The 20,000-nt window shown below is 48.0% G+C and overlaps 2 protein-coding genes across 10 annotated transcripts in view; both read right to left on the reverse strand.

The window, feature by feature from the left end:
* Positions 1-3,478: 3,478 nt before the first annotated feature.
* On the reverse strand, positions 3,479-4,603 carry LOC126988681 (uncharacterized). Its single transcript, XM_050847036.1, has 2 exons — positions 4,416-4,603; positions 3,479-4,285 (listed from the first exon to the last, which is right to left on the reverse strand). Exons 1-2 carry the CDS (start codon positions 4,425-4,427, stop codon positions 3,479-3,481), a joined length of 819 nt encoding a protein of 272 aa, XP_050702993.1. The 5' UTR covers positions 4,428-4,603.
* Positions 4,604-8,374: 3,771 nt separating this feature from the next.
* LOC126988787 (shematrin-like protein 2) overlaps positions 8,375-20,000 on the reverse strand; it is a 28,977-nt gene continuing 17,351 nt past the window's right edge. For 5 of the 9 annotated variants that reach the window (XM_050847190.1, XM_050847193.1, XM_050847189.1 and 2 more), the window contains exons 2-3: positions 15,915-16,169; positions 8,375-9,307 (exon numbers count right to left, since the gene is read on the reverse strand). In XM_050847190.1, the coding sequence (XP_050703147.1) occupies positions 8,543-9,307; positions 15,915-16,169 (1,020 nt within the window). In that variant the 3' untranslated portion in view covers positions 8,375-8,542. Of the gene's footprint in view, positions 9,767-9,896; positions 10,026-15,914; positions 16,170-20,000 lie in introns of those variants that run through there. The other 4 variants (XM_050847186.1, XM_050847187.1, XM_050847194.1 and 1 more) reach the window with 3 other exon arrangements.

Here is a 20,000-nt window from a genome sequence, read left to right on the forward strand (position 1 = left end):
TGGCAGATTTTTGGGGGGACTAGAGGGCATCACAGGTTCATGAGGTGGGGGGAGCGAAGTAAGCGAAGCCATAATGATGTCGGGGGATGCGTGAGAACAATCAAGAGGTCTGTTTGTTTACATTCGCTTCTGAGCATGCGCAGCTCGCGGGAAGATAGCCAGGAATAGGGGGACAACCAGGAACTCGACACCGGTGTAGAATGTTTCCACAACGCTAATTTCCTTCTCCTTATTATTCGCGATATTGACATTTGCATCGTTTATAGTAACTGACATCTGCCAATATCCTTTCTTGGCTGCTTTCACGCATTTGTTATTCCTTAGAGTTTCCATGATCATGTCCTCGCTAAATTCAAACATATCTCTGACTTTGTTGGTGGTAATAAGGTTGGTATTAAAAGACACTCTCGCTTCTCACATTAACAATTTCTAAAGGTTAAAGAGGGGGTCAGTCGGGTTCTAATGAGTGTTTCCTTAGGTTTACGGTACAGAAGAAGGGTCAAACTAACACCAGGGTCATAAAACTACTATTGGAAATGCCCACACCTCCTACGAAAGCCTTGTCAAATATGTGTTTCTAGGTTCATGGTACAGAGGAAGGGTCACACTAACACCAGGGTCATAAAACTACGATTGGAAATGCCCACACCTCCTACGAAAGCCTTGTCAAATATGTGTTCTTGGGCGGCGAAATGTCTTATAATTCGACCGTCTTTTTATCAATTTTGCCAGCTCTATCTCGACCCTTCCGATTCTTACTTTCATATCTTTGCGCTTCTTAATGAGATTTCTCGTTTCCTATTCGATTTTTTTTATCTGAAATATCAAACTAAATACTTCAACCTTCTTCGTGACTAACAGATATAGATACAGATATATATAGATTATAGGAGAGTGGGTGGGTGACGAAGATTGGTAGGATAGGACAGATAAGGGATATAGGATAGAACAGACACAGATATAGGAATTATGATATAGTATAGGATAAAATAGAACGGGTATATAGTTTATATCTCCAGGAAGTCAAATAGAGAAGCCTACCATAAAAAATGAGCTCGTTGAATGGCAGACTGCGATAATCACTAGAATATTTTTGCTGTGAATAAAACCCACAATGGCAGACGAAATGCGCGTATATAACCAAACAGACACTTCTACCATCTTTATTATCCCTCTAGACACTGAGGATTGTAACAATGTCCACCGATTAATAAATTACATATATTTCGTCAGCCAGTGTGGGGTTTAATGGCGCTCATCCAAAGGTGCCAGACTGTCGTACTCAGCCTCCCATGTTTGCCGATTTCCGACCCCAAAACTTCCTCCTCGACCCCAATAACTGCCTTCATATATAGTTATCGTTGAAATGGTTAATTATCGGTGTTTTTTGGCAATGGCTATGGCTCAGAAATCGGTAGAGACGAGGCTCTGAGTACGACAATCTGGCAACAGCTTGTAGAAGTATATCGAAAGCAATAAGGTGAAAATTTAAGTATCAGAATCATCGTGGTGCAAAGTAAAGCAACATATGGTTTTAGAAGAAGCAAAAGTATTAAATAGATGAATAATGGAAGAAACAAGACACTATAGCGGTTAATTATATCAACTTCGCCTGAAAATGCAATACAGGGAAGCGCTTGGATCTCCTCGTGTTTCTTTGCTCCCCAGGTGACCATCAGTAAATCTATATAAGGGACTAACTTCCATCACTTCACCAGCTGTCATATTTAGCTAACAAAGAGGAGCATGTAGTTGTTATTCGCCATTATATTAAGAAGTTAAGGAGTTCATGCCGCGTTGAGACTCCTGACGAGACATTTAAATTAACTCTTAAGCCAACTATTCGCACATTTATTGAAGGTGTTGTGTATTAGGGAGTAAACTGATCGAGGCGGTGTTTTAATTCTATAGTTTAGCCTTAAAATGGAAAAGAGATAGTGGAAGAAAGAAAATGTTGCAGGTAAGGATAAACTTATGTATATATTTTCTCGTGCGCGCGCTTTCTCTCTCTCTCTCTCTCTCTCTCTCTCTCTCTCTCTCTCTCTCTCTCTCTCTCTCTCTCTCTCTCTCTCTCTCTCTCTCTCTCTCTCTCTCTCTCTCTCTCTCTCTCTCTCTCTCTCTCTCTCTCTCTCTCTCTCCCTTTATCTATCTATTTATCTACATATGTCTATCTGCATCTATAAAAGTCACAGCCATTGTATAAATCAAATTCTATAACTGGGCTGGTAGGAGTGGGAAACTGTCAGACATTTTTCTTATTCCGTCATACGTTTATATTATATTAGTAGTAGTGGTAGTGGTAGTAGTATAGTAGTAGTAGTAGTAGTAGTAGTAGTAGTAGTAATTTCATCATTATTATTAGCATTATTGAGATCCAGGAAAGGGTCTGTATAGGGACAGCGACATCTCAAGTAATTAAAGTGTTGGGTTCACTGATAGGGAAGAAAACTTAAATAGGGCCCCATAGAGTCCCCTCTCAACGAGAGGACATGGCAATGGAAAACTTTGCCAGCGACAGTTAAGTAAAGAGAAGAATAAAAAGAAAAAGGGAGGGAAAAAATACCTAATGAGTCCGAGGGAGACATAAAAACAATATTCAAAGGCCACGTAATCCGTAACACTAGACTTAACAAAAAAAAGTATTCTGCAGTTGTTGTTTTAAAGATTTACGTCCTAGTATCACTAGGGGAACGGGCCTTGTCCGAAGACGGCCCGTTAAGAGGGAGAAGATTGTTCTCTCCCTGCACGAGGGAGCACGGGCCTTTGCCAAAGGCATCGGCAATCGAAATCTAGCCGACCAAGCAAGTCGGTCCGTCGACGAGGACTGGCGTACGTGTCTCTGCAGTGTGTTAAACTTCGGTAAGGTTAATCAAGAACGGGATAAGAGACACGCAAGTCCTCGTCGACAGACCGACTTGGTCGGCTAGATTTCGATCGCCGATAGAGTCGTTCTGTCGGCACCCTGCCCTTTGGCAAAGGCCCGTGCTCCCTCGTGCGGGGAGGGAGCAATCGGACAAGTTTTTTAATGTTTTTCAACACCAAGTTTTCTCGCGTCCTTTACCTGCATGTCTTCACTGACATCATCTTCACCGAGAACTTTCCTTCTCTTCGTTTTCGTCGGCGCCTTCTTCAGTCCATGCGACTATTACTTACAACATTCTAGGAATGAATGCTTGACTCATTGTAATTCCTTGTGGTACTCTTCAACGACATTAATTAATTAATTTTTTTTTCTATCGTTCATCAGTTCACCCTCTGGTTTTCTTATGGGAATACTGCCTGAGGTCAAACAACAAAGAAAATCAATCAATAATTGTAGCGTGTGTTTAATCAGAAAATGTTGTAAGTCGTTTCTTCAGAGAACAAAGCAGCATGAAATGTGTTGCTTCGGGGGTTTCCTCTGGCCCAGCCGCCGGTGGTCAGCGTCGCCTCGGGTGGCTGGTGTGCAGCACTAACCGAGGTAGCCTCCGCCAAGCCCTTAGCGGCCGTAGCCCAGGCCGCCGTAGCCGCCGTAGCCCAGGCCGCCATAGCCGCCGTAGCCCAGGCCGCCAATGAAGGGAGGAATGAAGGCGTTGAAGCTCTGTTGGTGATTGTTGGTGTGGGCCGAGACGTAGGTGGGGTCAGCCTCAGCCGTCGGCTCCGCCTCACGCTTCCTGCGGCCGTACCCGAGGCCGCCTCCCAGCCCGTAGCCGCCATAGCCGCCGTAGCCCCCGATGCCCAGGCCGCCGCCAATAAAGGGAGGAATGAAGGCGTTGAAGCTCTGTTGGTGATTGTTGGTGTGGGCCGAGACGTAGGTGGGGTCAGCCTCAGCCGTCGGTTCCGCCTCACGCTTCCTGCGGCCGTACCCGAGGCCGCCTCCCAGCCCGTAGCCGCCGTAGCCGCCGTAGCCGCCATAGCCACCGTAGCCGCCGTAGCCCCCAATCCCCAGGCCGCCGCCAATGAAGGGAGGGATGAAGGCGTTGAAGCTCTGCTGGTGGTGGTTCTTGTGGGCCGAAACAAGGACGGGGTCAGCCTCAGCCGTGGGCTCCGCCTCACGCTTCTTGCGGCCGTACCCGAGGCCGCCTCCCAGGCCAAGGCCGTAGCCATAGTTCAGGCCATAGCCCAGCCCGCCTCCCAGGCCGCCGCCCAAGCCGTATCCCAGGCCGTGTCCCAGGCCAAACCCGACATTATAGCGCAAGCCTACGCCCCCCTGAAGGCCAAGGCCGATGCCGCCGGGGTCAGCCTTGGGGTCAGCCTCCGCTGACGCCAGCCCCAGGAGCACCGCCGCCACCACTGCCAGGACGGTCTGCAAAGTAGAGGACAGAGGCATCACAGAAAGCTAAACACACAGAGTCTTCTCTCCAACCCTCCGTGGCTGTCCATCACGTCTGGCTGTTCTCCAAACACCGATTTCTGGCAAAGCTTAAACAACTTACCTGAGCCCTCATTGCCTGTGTTGTTCCTCAGGGGAGAGATGCTGGTGTGTGGCCAAGAGGACTCTGGCTCGCTCTTATATCCTGAAGGAGTCTAGTGCAATGACTCTACGACCTTCACATCATTTTCATGACCACGGACGTTGCATACCACAAGGAGTCCTCGGTGAGTCTTCAAGAACACAAAAGGGCGCGGTCGGTAACGGCGAAGGATAGGAGGGAAAAACGCCTAATATAGATCGGTATGTGAGGCTCCCTTACAGCATCCCCTATGCGGCATCAGCAGCATCTAGATAATAAACTTAACTCATTCTGCCAGCATTTCTTAACAAGCTGTATGAATGCACGGTAAAATTTACTCCTAAATAGTTACGCGTGTGTGTGCTGGTGAGAGAGAGAGAGAGAGAGAGAGAGAAAAAAAATATGCATTTATACCGGTAACAGCCATTGTGTAAATCAAATTATAAAACTGGGATGGTAAGAATGGTGAGCTCTCAGATATTTTTCTTATTTCGTCAAACGTTTATATTATTCAAATTATTAGTAGTGATAGTAATAGTAGTAGTAGTAGTAGTAGTAGTAGTAGTAGTAGTAGTAGTATATAGTAATTTCATCATTATTACTAGCATTATTGAGATCCAGGAAAGAGTATGTAAAGGGAAGAAAACTTAGATAGACCCCAACAGAATCCCTCTCAGCGAACAGACATGACAATGGAAAACTAATTAAGAGACAGAGCCAGCATATTAAAGAGAAGAATAAAAAGAAAAAGAGAGCAGGGACAAAATACCTAATGAGTCAGAGGGAGAAATAAAAACAGTATTCAAAAGCCACATAATTAGTAACACGAGACTTTAAAAAATGTATTCTGCAGTGTTTTAAAGTTCCGTAAGGGTAATTAAGAAAGGAATTGTCGCCCTCGGTAACCTAAACAACAGAAAATAGAGAGAGAGAGAGAGAGAGAGAGAGAGAGAGAGAGAGAGAGAGAGAGAGAGAGAGAGAGAGAGAGAGAGAGAGACGGCATTATCGTATTAAAAAGAAATGCAAATAAAAGGAAGGAAAAAGTGGAAAGATGGACGTGAGGGTTTTTTTTCGTGTTTTTTTTTATGTATGTGTGTGTGTGTGTGTGTGTGTGTGTGTGTGTGTGGAGGAAGGCAACCAACCCTCCACTCTCAGTTTCCTTGACTCCCGTTTTCTTTATGCGTTCGTTCCTCTCCTCAAAAGATTGCTCCCTCGTTATAGCATACCTGTCAAGTCATACGTTTTTTGCGTAAGTCTTACGTAATTTAGGTGATTTTCAAGTCCTACGGCGTAAGTTGAAAATCTGACGTTTTTTCTCCGCTCGCGATGTGGTTTTGTAAAGAGTACTGTTTTTCATTATGTGGTGTTCATACTGTGCCATGTGTTTACATTGTGTTTTCATTCTGCATTTGTTTTGAAACAAATAAATACTGAATGACAAAAAAATATGGTTTTCTTATGGTTTAATTACCGTTTTATAGACAAACTTATGGTCTCGAACCCAAAATCTTATGGCAAGACATCTCAGTAGCTTGACAGGTATGCTATAGGAGGGTGCACGGGCCTTTGCCAAAAGCAGGGTGCCGACAGACCGACTCTATCGGCGATCGAAATCTAGCCGACCAAGTCGGTCAGTCGACGAGGACTGGCGTGTCTCTGACGTTCCCAAACCTTTACGCCTTCCTGTTTTCCATCCTGCTGCGGTGAAGCCAGAGAAGGGGAGACTAGCCTGTTATTTGCTGGGTGGAGTTTTTTGTTTTTTTTCACTGCTTATTGTTCTTTTAGCGACTTATAGCCATATCGTATTATTCTTATCGTCTGTTATCAAACATTTCGGGCTCTGTATACCCATATTCTGTAAGGCTGTCGGCTGTCCTGGTTTCTTGAAGGTTTTTCTTGTTAAGGGTTTTTAGCGCGGTGGGACACAATATCCCTTGTTTGTTTGCGGTTTCGTCTTGGCCAGAAGGGGAATAAGGGAACAAAGAGAAGGGTTTCCCCACTCGGCAGCAAAGATACGAGGTCGGGAGGGGTATGTGCTGTATGTGTGTTGCCTCAGTGTGTTGCCTCTCCTCCCGGGGCTGGCGGCGGGCTGCTGGATGGCGTCGTAGGGCGTGAAGGGGCCAAGGGAGCTGTACTTTGTCTAGTGTTAGCCTTGGTGTCTCCTGGACAGGCCGATGGTAAGGTTCTGTTAGGGTGAAGAATGGACGTCTCTAGTGTGTGGGGGGTTGTTGGGAGGGGGGTGAGGGAGACTTGAATGGGGGGAGGGGTGATAGTGTAGAGTGTGATGGGTGAGTGGTGAGTGTTGGGGGGTAGGTGTATATGTGTGTGTGTGTATGAGGGTTTAATTGTGTGTGTGTGTGTGTGTGTGTGTGTGTGTGTGTGTAATTCACCACGGCCTGATCACGACTTGGACTCGCTTTCGCCAGCAGGTTACCCTCCCGACACGAGCAAGTGCACGCTCATTTCCTCGATCTCTGGGTACTGCCAGGACCTCACACACCACACACCCCATCCCCCTTGCTCAAGGGCAAGACAACATTCTAGCTGCCAGGCTTCACGGTCTGACAGGGCGGCGGTTTGAGCCAGCTCAGGCCGGATTCTTTCCGTTGACTGGAGTGGTTACTACCCCCCCTTGATCAAGGGGGATGGGGTGTGTGGTGTGTGAGGTCCTGGCAGTGCCAGAGATCGACGATAAAGAGTACTTGCTCATGTCGGGAGGGTACCTGCTGGCCATTACGAGTCCAACACGTGATCAGGCCGTCGTGAATTACACACACACACACACACACACACACACACACACACACACACACACACACACTCACACACCGGTATACACATTTCAAAATCTAAACAAGGAAGTTATTATTTTTTTGTTGTTGCGTGTGTGTGTGTGTGTGTGTGTGTGTGTTTTCACGTCGTATTTATTGAAGTGTGGCGGCGGCGGCGACTGTGTTCTCACTTTTGTCTTCCTCGATGCAGAAGGAAGACAGGAAGCAACGGAGGTCATTCACTCACTCCCAAGGTCGCCGAAATCACTGAACTAGACATCCTTTATGACCTCCGATGTGTATAAGCTGCTGAAAAGGCAATTCCTTCCACCGCGAGTCACCAGACACATTCAGTCATAGGGGAAGGGCGGAGACGTGTGTGTATTTATGTTCTCACATCACCTCTGTGGCGTGTAGTCGTTAGTGTGTGTGTGTGTGTGTGTGTGTGCTGAGACGACCTGTGCCGCAGCTGTTTTTTACGTTTTCGTCTCTGACGCCGGTAGGCTTTCTAGGCGGGGCCTGATGGTCGGCCCCAGTCCGTTATGGCGCAGTCAAGTGTTTATAGTGGCGCCATTTTGCTTGGCTCATGTTCCACCCCGGGTTGATAGACAGGGCAGCGTGTGAGTAGTCTCAGGCCACTCGGCGGTGACTGAAATGTTTCAGTTTGTGGCTTCGGGCTTGACGCGAACCCGCGTCCTCCAGGACGCGGCGCCCACACACTAACCACTCAGCCACGGCCTCCCGCTTGTTGATGGTCAACTGTAACCGAAACTGACCCTCATTTTTCACTATTATCTATTCTCCTTCTACAGGAGCAGCGCTTTGCAGGCCTTTGTTTGCAATTTAAGCTCCTTTCTCTTTTGTAAAAAAAAAGTGACAAGTTTTTTATTGTATTTCAACACCAAGTTTATCGCGTCCTTTACCTGCATATCTTCCCTGACATCATCTTCACCGAGAACTTTCCTTCTCTTCGTTTTCGTCAGCGCCTTCTTCAGTCCCTGCGACTATTGCTTACAACATTCTAGGAATGAATGCTTGACTTATTGTAATTCCTTGTAGTACTCTTCAACGACATTAATTAATTATTTTTTTCTATCGTTCATCAGTCCACCCTTTGTTTTTTTTTATGGTAATAATGCCTGAGGTCAAACAACAAAGAAAATCAATCAATAACTATAGCGTGTGTTTAATCAGAAAATGTTGTAAGTCGTTTCTTCAGAGAACAAAGCAGCATGAAATGTGTTGCTTCGGGGGTTTCCTCTGGCCCAGCCGCCGGTGGTCAGCGTCGCCTCGGGTGGCTGATGTGCAGCACTAACCGAGGTAGCCTCCGCCAAGCCCTTAGCGGCCGTAGCCCAGGCCGCCGTAGCCGCCGTAGCCCAGGCCGCCATAGCCGCCGTAGCCCAGGCCGCCAATGAAGGGAGGAATGAAGGCGTTGAAGCTCTGTTGGTGATTGTTGGTGTGGGCCGAGACGTAGGTGGGGTCAGCCTCAGCCGTCGGCTCCGCCTCACGCTTCTTGCGACCGTACCCGAGGCCGCCTCCCAGCCCGTAGCCGCCATAGCCGCCGTAGCCGCCATAGCCACCGTAGCCGCCGTAGCCCCCGATGCCCAGGCCGCCGCCAATAAAGGGAGGAATGAAGGCGTTGAAGCTTTGCTGGTGGTGGTTCTTGTGGGCCGAAACAAGGACGGGGTCAGCCTCAGCCGTCGGCTCCGCCTCACGCTTCTTGCGGCCGTACCCGAGGCCGCCTCCCAGCCCGTAGCCGCCAAAACCACCGTAGCCGCCGTAGCCCCCGATGCCCAGGCCGCCGCCAATGAAGGGAGGAATGAAGGCGTTGAAGCTCTGTTGGTGATTGTTGGTGTGGGCCGAGACGTAGGTGGGGTCAGCCTCAGCCGTCGGCTCCGCCTCACGCTTCTTGCGGCCGTACCCGAGGCCGCCTCCCAGCCCGTAGCCGCCATAGCCGCCGTAGCCCAGGCCGCCATAGCCGCCGTAGCCCCCGATGCCCAGGCCGCCGCCAATGAAGGGAGGAATGAAGGCGTTGAAGCTCTGTTGGTGATTGTTGGTGTGGGCCGAGACGTAGGTGGGGTCAGCCTCAGCCGTCGGCTCCGCCTCACGCTTCTTGCGGCCGTACCCGAGGCCGCCTCCCAGCCCGTAGCCGCCATAGCCGCCATAGCCGCCATAGCCACCGTAGCCGCCATAGCCGCCGTAGCCCAGGCCGCCAATGAAGGGAGGGATGAAGGCGTTGAAGCTCTGCTGGTGGTGGTTCTTGTGGGCCGAAACAAGGACGGGGTCAGCCTCAGCCGTGGGCTCCGCCTCACGCTTCCTGCGGCCGTACCCGAGGCCGCCTCCCAGGCCAAGGCCGTAGCCATAGTTCAGGCCATAGCCCAGCCCGCCTCCCAGGCCGCCGCCCAAGCCGTATCCCAGACCGTGTCCCAGGCCAAACCCGACATTATAGCGCAAGCCTACCCCCCCCTGAAGGCCAAATCCGATGCCGCCGGGGTCAGCCTTGGGGTCAGCCTCCGCCAACGCCAGCCCCAGGAGCACCGCCGCCACCACTGCCAGGACAGTCTGCAAAGTAGAGGACAGAGGCATCACAGAAAGCTAAACACACAGAGTCTTCTCTCCAACCCTCCGTGGCTGTCCATCACGTCTGGCCGTTCTCCAAACACCGATTTCTGGCAAAGCTTAAACAACTTACCTGAGCCCTCATTGCCTGTGTTGTTCCTCAGGGGAGAGATGCTGGTGTGTGGCCAAGAGGACTCTGGCTCGCTCTTATATCCTGAAGGAGTCTAGTGCAATGACTCTACGACCTTCACATCATTTCACGACCACGGACGTTGCATTCCACAAGGAGTCCTCGGTGAGTTGTCAAGAACACAAAAGGGCGCGGTCGGTAACGGCGAAGGATAGGAGGGAGAAACGCCTAATATAGATCGGTATGTGAGGCTCCCCTGTTGCCTCATGCACTGAGCGGTGGTGGGGAACGATACTGAAGAGCTGCTTGAGTACATGCTGGCATCAGAAAAGTTATATGAAGCTCAGTTTTTCATCTATGCTGTTTGTGGTCAATTATGCTCGGCAAGCGCAACCGCAAGCGTCTCTTTCCCAACGTGAAGAGATTGAGTCACCTGAGTCGTTCCTCGTAAGGTTGCGTCCTCAATAATGGTATGAGAAGGAAGAAGAAAGGAAGGGAGGGAAGGAAAGATGTATAGGAAGAAGCAAAACGGGAGAAAATAAAGGAGAAAAAAGTAAACAATGCTAAAAGGAAGGAAGGAAGGAAGAATGGAAGGAAAGACGTACAGGAAGAAACAAAACGGGAGAAAATAAAGGAGAAAAAAGTAAACAATGCTAAAAGGAAGGAAGGAAGGAAGGAAGAATGGAAGGAAAGACGTACAGTTAAAAGCAAAACGGAGGAAAATAAAGGACAAAAAAGTAGAAAATGCTGAAAGAAACGAAGGAAATAAGAAACGAAGGAGAAAAGGAGGAGGAAAAAACACAGATGAAGCAACACTGAAGGAAACAAAGACAGAAACACAAGTAGCTAAAAGTAGAGAGACCCAGACAAAGGGTTATAGATAAAGACCGAATGAAAGAAAGAACTCGCAGATAAAAATGGAAGAGGAGGAAAAAGAGAGAGAAAGCGGAAAACTCGTGAGAAAAGAAGGGACAGGGGATGAAGATAATTGAAGATCTTATGTTTCCTTACGCGGAGAAAGAAAGAATAACCGCTACCAAGGAAGAAGAGGAGGACGAGAGAAGAAAGGAAGAGTAAAAGAAAGAGCTAGATAAGAAAGTGGCCAAATTACCGAAAACCAAGAAGGAAACTTACAAAAAAAGTGGAGAAAAAGTTAAACATGAAAATAAGAGTGAAGTGTGGGGTATAACAATAGATAGATAGATAGACAGAGAGAGAGAGAGAGAGAGAGAGAGAGAGAGAGAGAGAGAGAGAGAGAGAGAGAGAGAGAGAGAGAGAGAGAGAGAGAGAGAGAGAGAGAGAGAGAGAGAGAGAGAGAGAGAGAGAGAGAGAGAGAGAGAGAGAGAGAGAGAGAGAGAGAGAGAGAGAGAGAGAGAGAGAGAGACGGTATGATCGTAATAAAAATAAATGCAAGTGAAACAGTAAGGAAGGAAGGAGAAAATGGAAAGATGGACATGAGTTTTTTTTTTTTTTTTTCGTGTGTGTGTGTGTGTGTGTGTGTGTGTGTGTGTGTGGAGGAAGGCAACCACCCCTCCACTCTCAGTTTCCTTCACACCCGTTTTCTTTATGCGTTCGTATCTCTCGCGGAAGCCAAAACCTGGGCCCACACACCCACATTTGGTAAGGTTTGGCTATTCTTTGCTTTTTAGAGGTTTTGTCTTATGCACCTTTTTACCGACATGTTTTTATACCGTATTTATATATTAACATCTCCACTTAGGGTCCTCGTGTCAGGCCTCAAAAGACAAATCAGTATTCCTTGTCTTTCTGTATCGACTTTCCTTCCTTCTTCCCTTACAACCACAAGCCACCCGTGATCTTTATCTTCTCCATCAGTCACTATCTTCCCTTGCTCTCCCTTCCCCTCAAGCCGCGAAGATCTGGGTGCACGGTACTCGTTCTACATGTGCGGGTAAGCACTGTCAGCTTCGCACGGCAGGGGCGGGTCTCCCTCCGCGGTTGTGACACGCGTCCGCCTGAGTGCGTGAGCCTCGCCAGTCTCTGTTGCCGGAAGTGGTGGGTGGACACGTCAAATTTTGTAAGACTCCCCTCACCCCATCCCTAAGTTTATCTTCTCTCTTCCTGTATTCTTTCTTCCTCTCTCCCCACCAGAGACGGAGTATTCGTATTAGAGTACTCCATACTCTTGGATGTATTCGAATTTGAATTGTTTTACCATAAATAGATGCATTCTGATTTGTATTTGAATTCTTGGACAATATATTTTTATTCTCCGAGTAATCTGACGAATATTCATAAATTTATTATCAGGATTAACCATTCATTTGGCTGTTGGGTGTTACCTTCAATTATAACGCACTGAGAAGTATAACATTATGGCTCTGCTCACTCAGCCTGTCCAGCACGCCTCGATAGTCGGTCTGTTATCGTTCTAAAAGCGGACGAGTCAGCGGCCGTCCGTCTTCTCGTTCTCAGTCCTCTGTCACTCACAAGAAAGATACATCGCGTCAGCTTTCCTTAAACTTCTGCATTATTGATTTTCCGACACTGAATTCTGGCACCAGTCACACTCATTGTTCATTAAGTCATTATATTATTGCGCAACGAGTGTAATGCGTGGTATTCGTATTCGTATTTCAATACTCATCTCTTGTATTCACTCCATCCCTGCTCCCCACTTCTATAACTCCGCCCCCCCTCTCTGCCCGCCTTCCACAGCCCCCCACTCTTCACCTATCCGTCACTTAACATCACTCCCCTTAACATCAACTCCCTCCTTCCTCTCTGCCTGCCTTCCACAGTCCCCCACTCTTCATCTATCCGTCACTTAACATCACTCCCCTTAACATCAACTCCCCACTTCTATAACTCCCTCCCCCCTCTCTGCCCGCCTTCCACAGCCCCCCACTCTTCATCTATCCGTCAGTTAACATCACTCCCCTTAACATCAACTCCCTCCTTCCTCTCTGCCTGCCTTCCACAGTCCCCCACTCTTCATCTATCCGCCACTTAACATCACTCCCCTTAACATCAACTCCCTCCTTCCTCTCTGCCTGCCTTCCACAGTCCCCCACTCTTCATCTATCCGTCACTTAACATCACTCCCCTTAATATCAACTCCCCACTTCTATAACTCCCTCCCTCCTCTCTGCCCGCCTTCCACAGCCCCCCACTCTTCACCTATCCGTCATTTAACATCTCTTCAGACTTTCTTCACCCCTCGACGCTTCCATTTTCACCACCCTTTACACTGGTTTTCCCTCTCCCCATCCCTCCCTTCCTGCCACCATACTCCCTTACACCCATAAGCCACACCCATCAGTCACTTTCCCCATTAGTCACTCTTTCCCCTAAACTCCCCTCCCCGTGAGCCGCAAGGAACTAGACGTGCTCTATGGGCGGGTAATTACAGTCTCGCGGCCCATGAGCACCAAGGTTTGAGGGGTTTTAGCGCGGTGGGACACAATATCCGTTGCTTGCTTGCGGTTTCGTCTTGGCCAGGAGGGGAATAAGGGAACAAAGAGAAGGTTTTCCCCCACTCGACAGCTAAGATACGAGGTCGGGAGGGGTATGTACTGTATGTGTGTTGCCTCTCCTCCCGGGGCTGACGGCGAGCTAATGGATGGCGTCGTAGGGCGTGAAGGGGCCAAGGGAAATGGACTTTGTCTAGTGTTAGCCTTGGTGTCTCCTGGACAGGCCGATCGTAAGGTTCTGTTAGGGTGATAAATGGACGTCTCTAGTGTGTGGTGGGTTGTTGGGAGGGGGGAGGGAGAGTTGAATGTGAGGGGAGGAGTGAATGTGTGTGTGAGGTGGGGTGGGGAGTGTTGGGGGGGAGGTGTATATGTGTGTGTGTATGAGGGTTTCATTGTGTGTGTGTGTGTGTGTGTGTGTGTGTGTGTGTTGTGATGTACATATCCGTAACTAAATTAATCAGTAAATAAATAGAAAACCTACACACACACACACACACACACACACACACACACACACACACACACACACACACACACCGGTATACACATTTCAAAATCTACACAAGGAAGTTATTATTTTTTTCGTTGTTGCGTGTGTGAGTGTGTTTGTGTGTTTGTGTGTTTTCACGTCGTATTTATTGAAGTGTGGCGGCGGCGGCGGCTGTGTTCTCACTTTTGTCTTCCTCGATGCAGAAGGAAGACAGGAAGCAACGGAGGTCATTCACTCACTCCCAAGGTCGCCGAAATCACTGAACTAGACATCCATTATGACCTGCGATGTGTATAAGCTGCTGAAAAGGCAATTCCTTCCACCGCGAGTCACCAGACACATTCAGTCATAGGGGAAGGGCGGAGACGTGTGTGTATTTATGTTCTCACATCACCTCTGTGGCGTGTAGTCGTTAGTGTAAGAACATAAGAACATAAGAACGTAAGGAGTCTGCAAGAGGCCGGTTGGTCTATACAAGGCAGCTCCTGTACACTCAACCCCACCTTACCTCACCATCCTGTCCATCCATGGCTTTATCTAACCTCTTCTTGAATGTATCTACGGTAGTGGCACCCACAACATGGCTCCCAAGCCTGTTCCATTCGTCCACCACTCTATTGGTGAACCAATTCTTGCCTATGTCTTTGTTAAATCTGAATTTGTCTAAATTAAAACCATTGCTACGCGTCCTACCTGGCTCTTTTACTATCAAAATCTTATTGACATCCCTTTGTGTGTGTGTGTGTGTGTGTGTGTGTGTGTGTGTGTGTGTGTGTGTGTGTGTGTGTGTGTGTGTGTGTGTGTGTGTGTGTGTGTGTGTGTGTGTGTGTGTGTGTGTGCTGAGACGACCTGTGCCGCAGCTGTTTTTTACGTTTCGTCTCTGACGCCGGTAGGCTTTCTAGGCGGGGCCTGATGGTCGGCCCCAGTCCGTTATGGCGCAGTCAAGTGTTTATAGTGGCGCCATTTTGCTTGGCTCATGTTCCACCCCGGGTTGATAGACAGGGCAGCGTGTGAGTAGTCTCAGGCCACTCGGCGGTGACTGAAATGTTTCAGTTTGTGGCTTCGGTTTAACGCGAACCCGCGTCCTCCAGGACGAGGCGCCCGCACGCTAACCACTCAGCCACGGCCTCCCGCTTGTTGCTGGTCAACTGTAACCGAAACTGACCCTCTTTTATCACCATTATCTATTCTCCTTCTACAGGAGCAGCGCTTTGCAGGCCTTTGTTTGCAATTTAAGCTCCTTTCTCTTTTGTAAAAAAAAAGTGACAAGTTTTTTAATGTATTTCACCACCAAGTTTCTCGCGTCCTTTACCTGCATGTCTTCACTGACATCATCTTCACCGAGAACTTTCCTTCTCTTCGTTTTCGTCAGCGCCTTCTTCAGTCCCTGCGACTATTGCTTACAACATTCTAGGAATGAATGCTTGACTTATTGTAATTCCTTGTGGTACTCTTCAACGACATTAATTAATTATTTTTTTCTATCGTTCATCAGTTCACCCTCTGGTTTTCTTATGGTAATAATGCCTGAGGTCAAACAACAAAGAAAATCAATCAATAATTGTAGCGTGTGTTTAATAGGAAAATGTTGTAAGTCGTTTCTTCAGAGAACAAAGCAGCATGAAATGTGTTGCTTCGGGGTTTCCTCTGGCCCAGCCGCCGGTGGTCAGCGTCGCCTCGGGTGGCTGGTGTGCAGCACTAACCGAGGTAGCCTCCGCCAAGCCCTTAGCGGCCGTAGCCCAGGCCGCCGTAGCCGCCGTAGCCCAGGCCGCCATAGCCGCCGTAGCCCAGGCCGCCAATGAAGGGAGGAATGAAGGCGTTGAAGCTCTGTTGGTGATTGTTGGTGTGGGCCGAGACGTAGGTGGGGTCAGCCTCAGCCGTCGGCTCCGCCTCACGCTTCTTGCGACCGTACCCGAGGCCGCCTCCCAGCCCGTAGCCGCCATAGCCGCCGTAGCCGCCATAGCCACCGTAGCCGCCGTAGCCCCCGATGCCCAGGCCGCCGCCAATAAAGGGAGGGATGAAGGCGTTGAAGCTCTGCTGGTGGTGGTTCTTGTGGGCCGAAACAAGGACGGGGTCAGCCTCAGCCGTGGGCTCCGCCTCACGCTTCCTGCGGCCGTACCCGAGGCCGCCTCCCAGGCCAAGGCCGTAGCCATAGTTCAGGCCATAGCCCAGCCCGCCTCCCAGGCCGCCGCCCAAGCCGTATCCCAGGCCGTGTCCCAGGCCAAACCCGACATTGTAGCGCAAGCCTACGCCCCCCTGAAGGCCAAAGCCGATGCCGCCGGGGTCAGCCTTGGGGTCAGCCTCCGCTGACGCCAGCCCCAGGAGCACCGCCGCCACCACTGCCAGGACAGTCTGCAAAGTAGAGGACAGAGGCATCACAGAAAGCTAAACACACAGAGTCTTCTCTCCAACCCTCCGTGGCTGTCCATCACGTCTGGCCGTTCTCCAAACACCGATTTCTGGCAAAGCTTAAACAACTTACCTGAGCCTTCATTGCCTGTGTTGTTCCTCAAGGGAGAGATGCTGGTGTGTGGCCAAGAGGACTCTGGCTCGCTCTTATATCCTGAAGGAGTCTATTGCAATGACTCTACGACCTTCACATAATTTTCATGACCACGGACGTTGCATTCCACAAGGAGTCCTCGGCGAGTCGTCAAGAACACAAAAGGGCGCGGTCGGTAACGGCGAAGGATAGGAGGTAGAATCGTTTAATATAGATCGGTATGTGAGGCTCCCCTGCAGCCTCCTGCACTGAGCGGTGGTGGGGAACGATACTGAAGAGCTGCTTGAGTGCATGCTGGCATCAGAAAAGTTATATGAAGCTCAGTTTTTCATCTATGCTGTTTGTGGTCAATTATGCTCGGCAGCACCAAGGTCCCGTAGACACGGGTGCTGGGCGTTGCTGCCACGGTCGCCGCAGACAGCGCTGCAGGACACCGGGAGCAGTCTGTGGTTAACGAAACGGTCTTTTTGACTAACACTGGAGTGTTAGTAGATTGTTAGTAACCGATTTTTTTTCAATTATAGAGAAAGAGATGATCATGTATTTTTTCTTATACGGTATATATGATTCCAGCCTCTGTCTTATTTAGTGTAGACAGTGACTGTGCTTCCATCCAGGGATGCTTGTGACAGCACGACAAGATGCAAGATACAAGATGCCCCGATACTCTTGTGTCCCAAAGTCGGCTTTGTACCTCTGCGGCATCAGCAGCATCTAGATAATATACTTAACTCATTCTGCCAGCATGCCTTAACGAGCTGTATTGTTCACGGTAGCTTGTCGTACAATTTTATCCGTAGAATTTTGAGCTCTCCGTTTTGTAAAGAGAATGCATGAATGCATTGTAAGATTTACTGCAAAACAGTTATGTGTGTGTGGAGAGAGAGAGAGAGAGAGAGAGAGAGAGAGAGAGAGAGAGAGAGAGAGAGAGAGAGAGAGAGAGAGAGAGAGAGAGAGAGAGAGAGAGAGAGAGAGAGAGAGAGAGAGAGAGAGAGAGAGAGAGAGAGAGAGAGAGAGAGAGAGAGAGAGAGAGAGAGAGAGAGAGAGAGAGAGAGAGAAAGAGATTTACAGATTTACATAGAAAATCAGACTACACTGACCCCATGGTCCAGACTAGGTGGTCTGTCCTTAAACCTAAGTGATTTTACATTAATCAGAAGGCTCCTTAACGTTGCATTTCTACTCTAGCTGATATTAAGTTGAAGGAAGTGACGGTCGAGCTTATTTTTGAAGGAGTCAATCGTGTTACACTGGACCACTGACGGTGGAAGCTTATTCCATTTTCACACTACAACGTTGGTGAAGAAAAATTTGGTGCAGTCTGAATTTACTTGTCTACATTTGAGTTTTACGCCATTGTTCCTCGTGGGCAAAGTGTCATCGATCATAAACAATGTTGATCTGTCTACATTCGTGAAACCATTAAGTATTTTAAAACATTCGATCAGTTTTCCTCGGGGGCGACGTTTCTCAAGAGAGAACATGTTAAGGGTAGAAAGCCTTTCTTCGTAGGATTTGTTGCGCAAGGAAGGGATCATTTTCGTTGCCCGACGCTGAGAGAGAGAGAGAGAGAGAGAGAGAGAGAGAGAGAGAGAGAGAGAGAGAGAGAGAGAGAGAGAGAGAGAGAGAGAGAGAGAGAGAGAGAGAGAGAGAGAGAGAGAGAGAGAGAGAGAGAGAGAGAGAGAGAGAGAGAGAGAGAGAGAGAGAGAGAGAGAGAGAGAGAGAGAGAGAGAGAGAGAGAGAGAGAGAGAGAGAGAGAGAGAGAGAGAGAGAGAGAGAGAGAGAGAGAGAGAGAGAGAGAGAGAGAGAGAGAGAGAAAAAATCCGATCGGAGATATACATAGTAGTATTTCCAAACTAAAGAACTCGGTATTGACTCCCAGTACGCTGCCTCGCAAATAACTAACAAGGGGCGGCACCGTGAACGTGACGCCGCCCTGTGGTCACGAAAGCTTCCGCGTCGGAAGTGTTAATCCTCGTGTTGTTCCTCAGACGCAGACAAAGAGTGGCAAGTCACGTGGCCACACCTGCAAGCGCTGGCGTGACAAAGCGGAGGCGGTACTGCAGACGACGCTCAGGGGAACACGCAGCCACAAGGATGTATCCCCTGTGATTGTAAGTGTATGTTGATATTAACGCTGGCTATGGCGTGCTAATGATGCTGACAAAACTGCCTATACTAATACTAATAATAGCAATAATAATAATAATAATAATAATAATAATAATAATAATAATAATAATAATAATAATATTGATAATAATAATAATAATAATAATAATAATAATAATAATAATAATAATAATAATAATAATAATAATAATAATAATAATAATAATAATAATAATAATAATAATAATAATAATAATAATAATAATAATAATAATAACAATAACAATTATACTATAACTACTACTACTACTACTACAACAACAACAACAACAACAACAACAACAACAGCAGCAACAGCAACAACAACAACAACAACAACAATGATAATCTGATCAACTTAACACTTCATACGTCATCAACATTATCGCGTTTAATCAATCATTTTTCCTTCGCCGTTCACGTCGTAACCGGATATGTGGCGCGTCTGTTCAGATGAGACGAGGAATTCAAGCTTTTAAAATGATACCTCTCCATGCAGCTGTTGACGGTGAGGACTCTATTCTGTACTGCTTTTTATCCTCTGTGTCCCTGATCAGCAGGACACACAGACTGCAATGATCCTTGTTCTGCCGAGCCCGGTTTCGATTCCCGGGCGGAGTTGAAAAAAATGGGCGGCTTTTCCGATAACCTACGCCCCTGTCCACCCAGCAGTGAATGGGTACCAGGTATTAATCGGGGGTTGTGTCCCGTCTCCTGGGATCTGTTCCCTTCCCCTATAACTCTTTCCCCCTCCTGTCTCTCTCCGGCATATGACCACAGATGTTGCGCCGACTAAACGAAACTTTCTACTTTCCTTGTTCTGCCTTTAACGCCACCACTGTAATTTATATTCTCAGACTCTTTCGCCTTTTACAATAAGTATTTCCCAAGGCCACAAGGGAGATTGCTCAAGTTCTCGTGAGTGTTTATCACGGTCATGGTGCAGAAGTCTCGTCAAACTATCCCTAGACTCATAACAATAAGCGTTGAATTACCTTTACTTCTACAAAAGACTTATCAAAAGTGATGTGTAAGCCTCGAAATGTTTAAGGATATGGGCCCAGCAGGAGTGAGCAGTGGCTTGGTTCCATACACACACACACACACACACACACACACACACACACACACACACACACACACACACACACACACACACACACACACACACACACACACACACACACACACACACACACACACACACACACACACACACACACACACACACACACACACACACACACACACACACACACACACACACTTCCGCCCCCAATAGATAACTCTGGGGTGGAATTCTTTAGCATTTCAGTCAATATCTGAAAATTTTTAAACAAGAATTTATACAAGAAATTTCCTTTTATGGAGCAGCGCTTAGTAGATGTGTGTGTGTGTGTGTGTGTGTGTGTGTGTGTGTGTGTGTGTGTGTGTGTGTGTGTGTGTGTGTGTCCTTGAGCTACATCCTTTCCTAAAACAAACTAACAAAAATGTACTGATTGTTGCTGTCAGTGTCTTTCATGTTGTCC

The sequence above is a fragment of the Eriocheir sinensis genome, chromosome 70 (assembly GCF_024679095.1).
Source record: "Eriocheir sinensis breed Jianghai 21 chromosome 70, ASM2467909v1, whole genome shotgun sequence".
In the NCBI taxonomy this organism is placed as follows: domain Eukaryota; kingdom Metazoa; phylum Arthropoda; class Malacostraca; order Decapoda; family Varunidae; genus Eriocheir; species Eriocheir sinensis.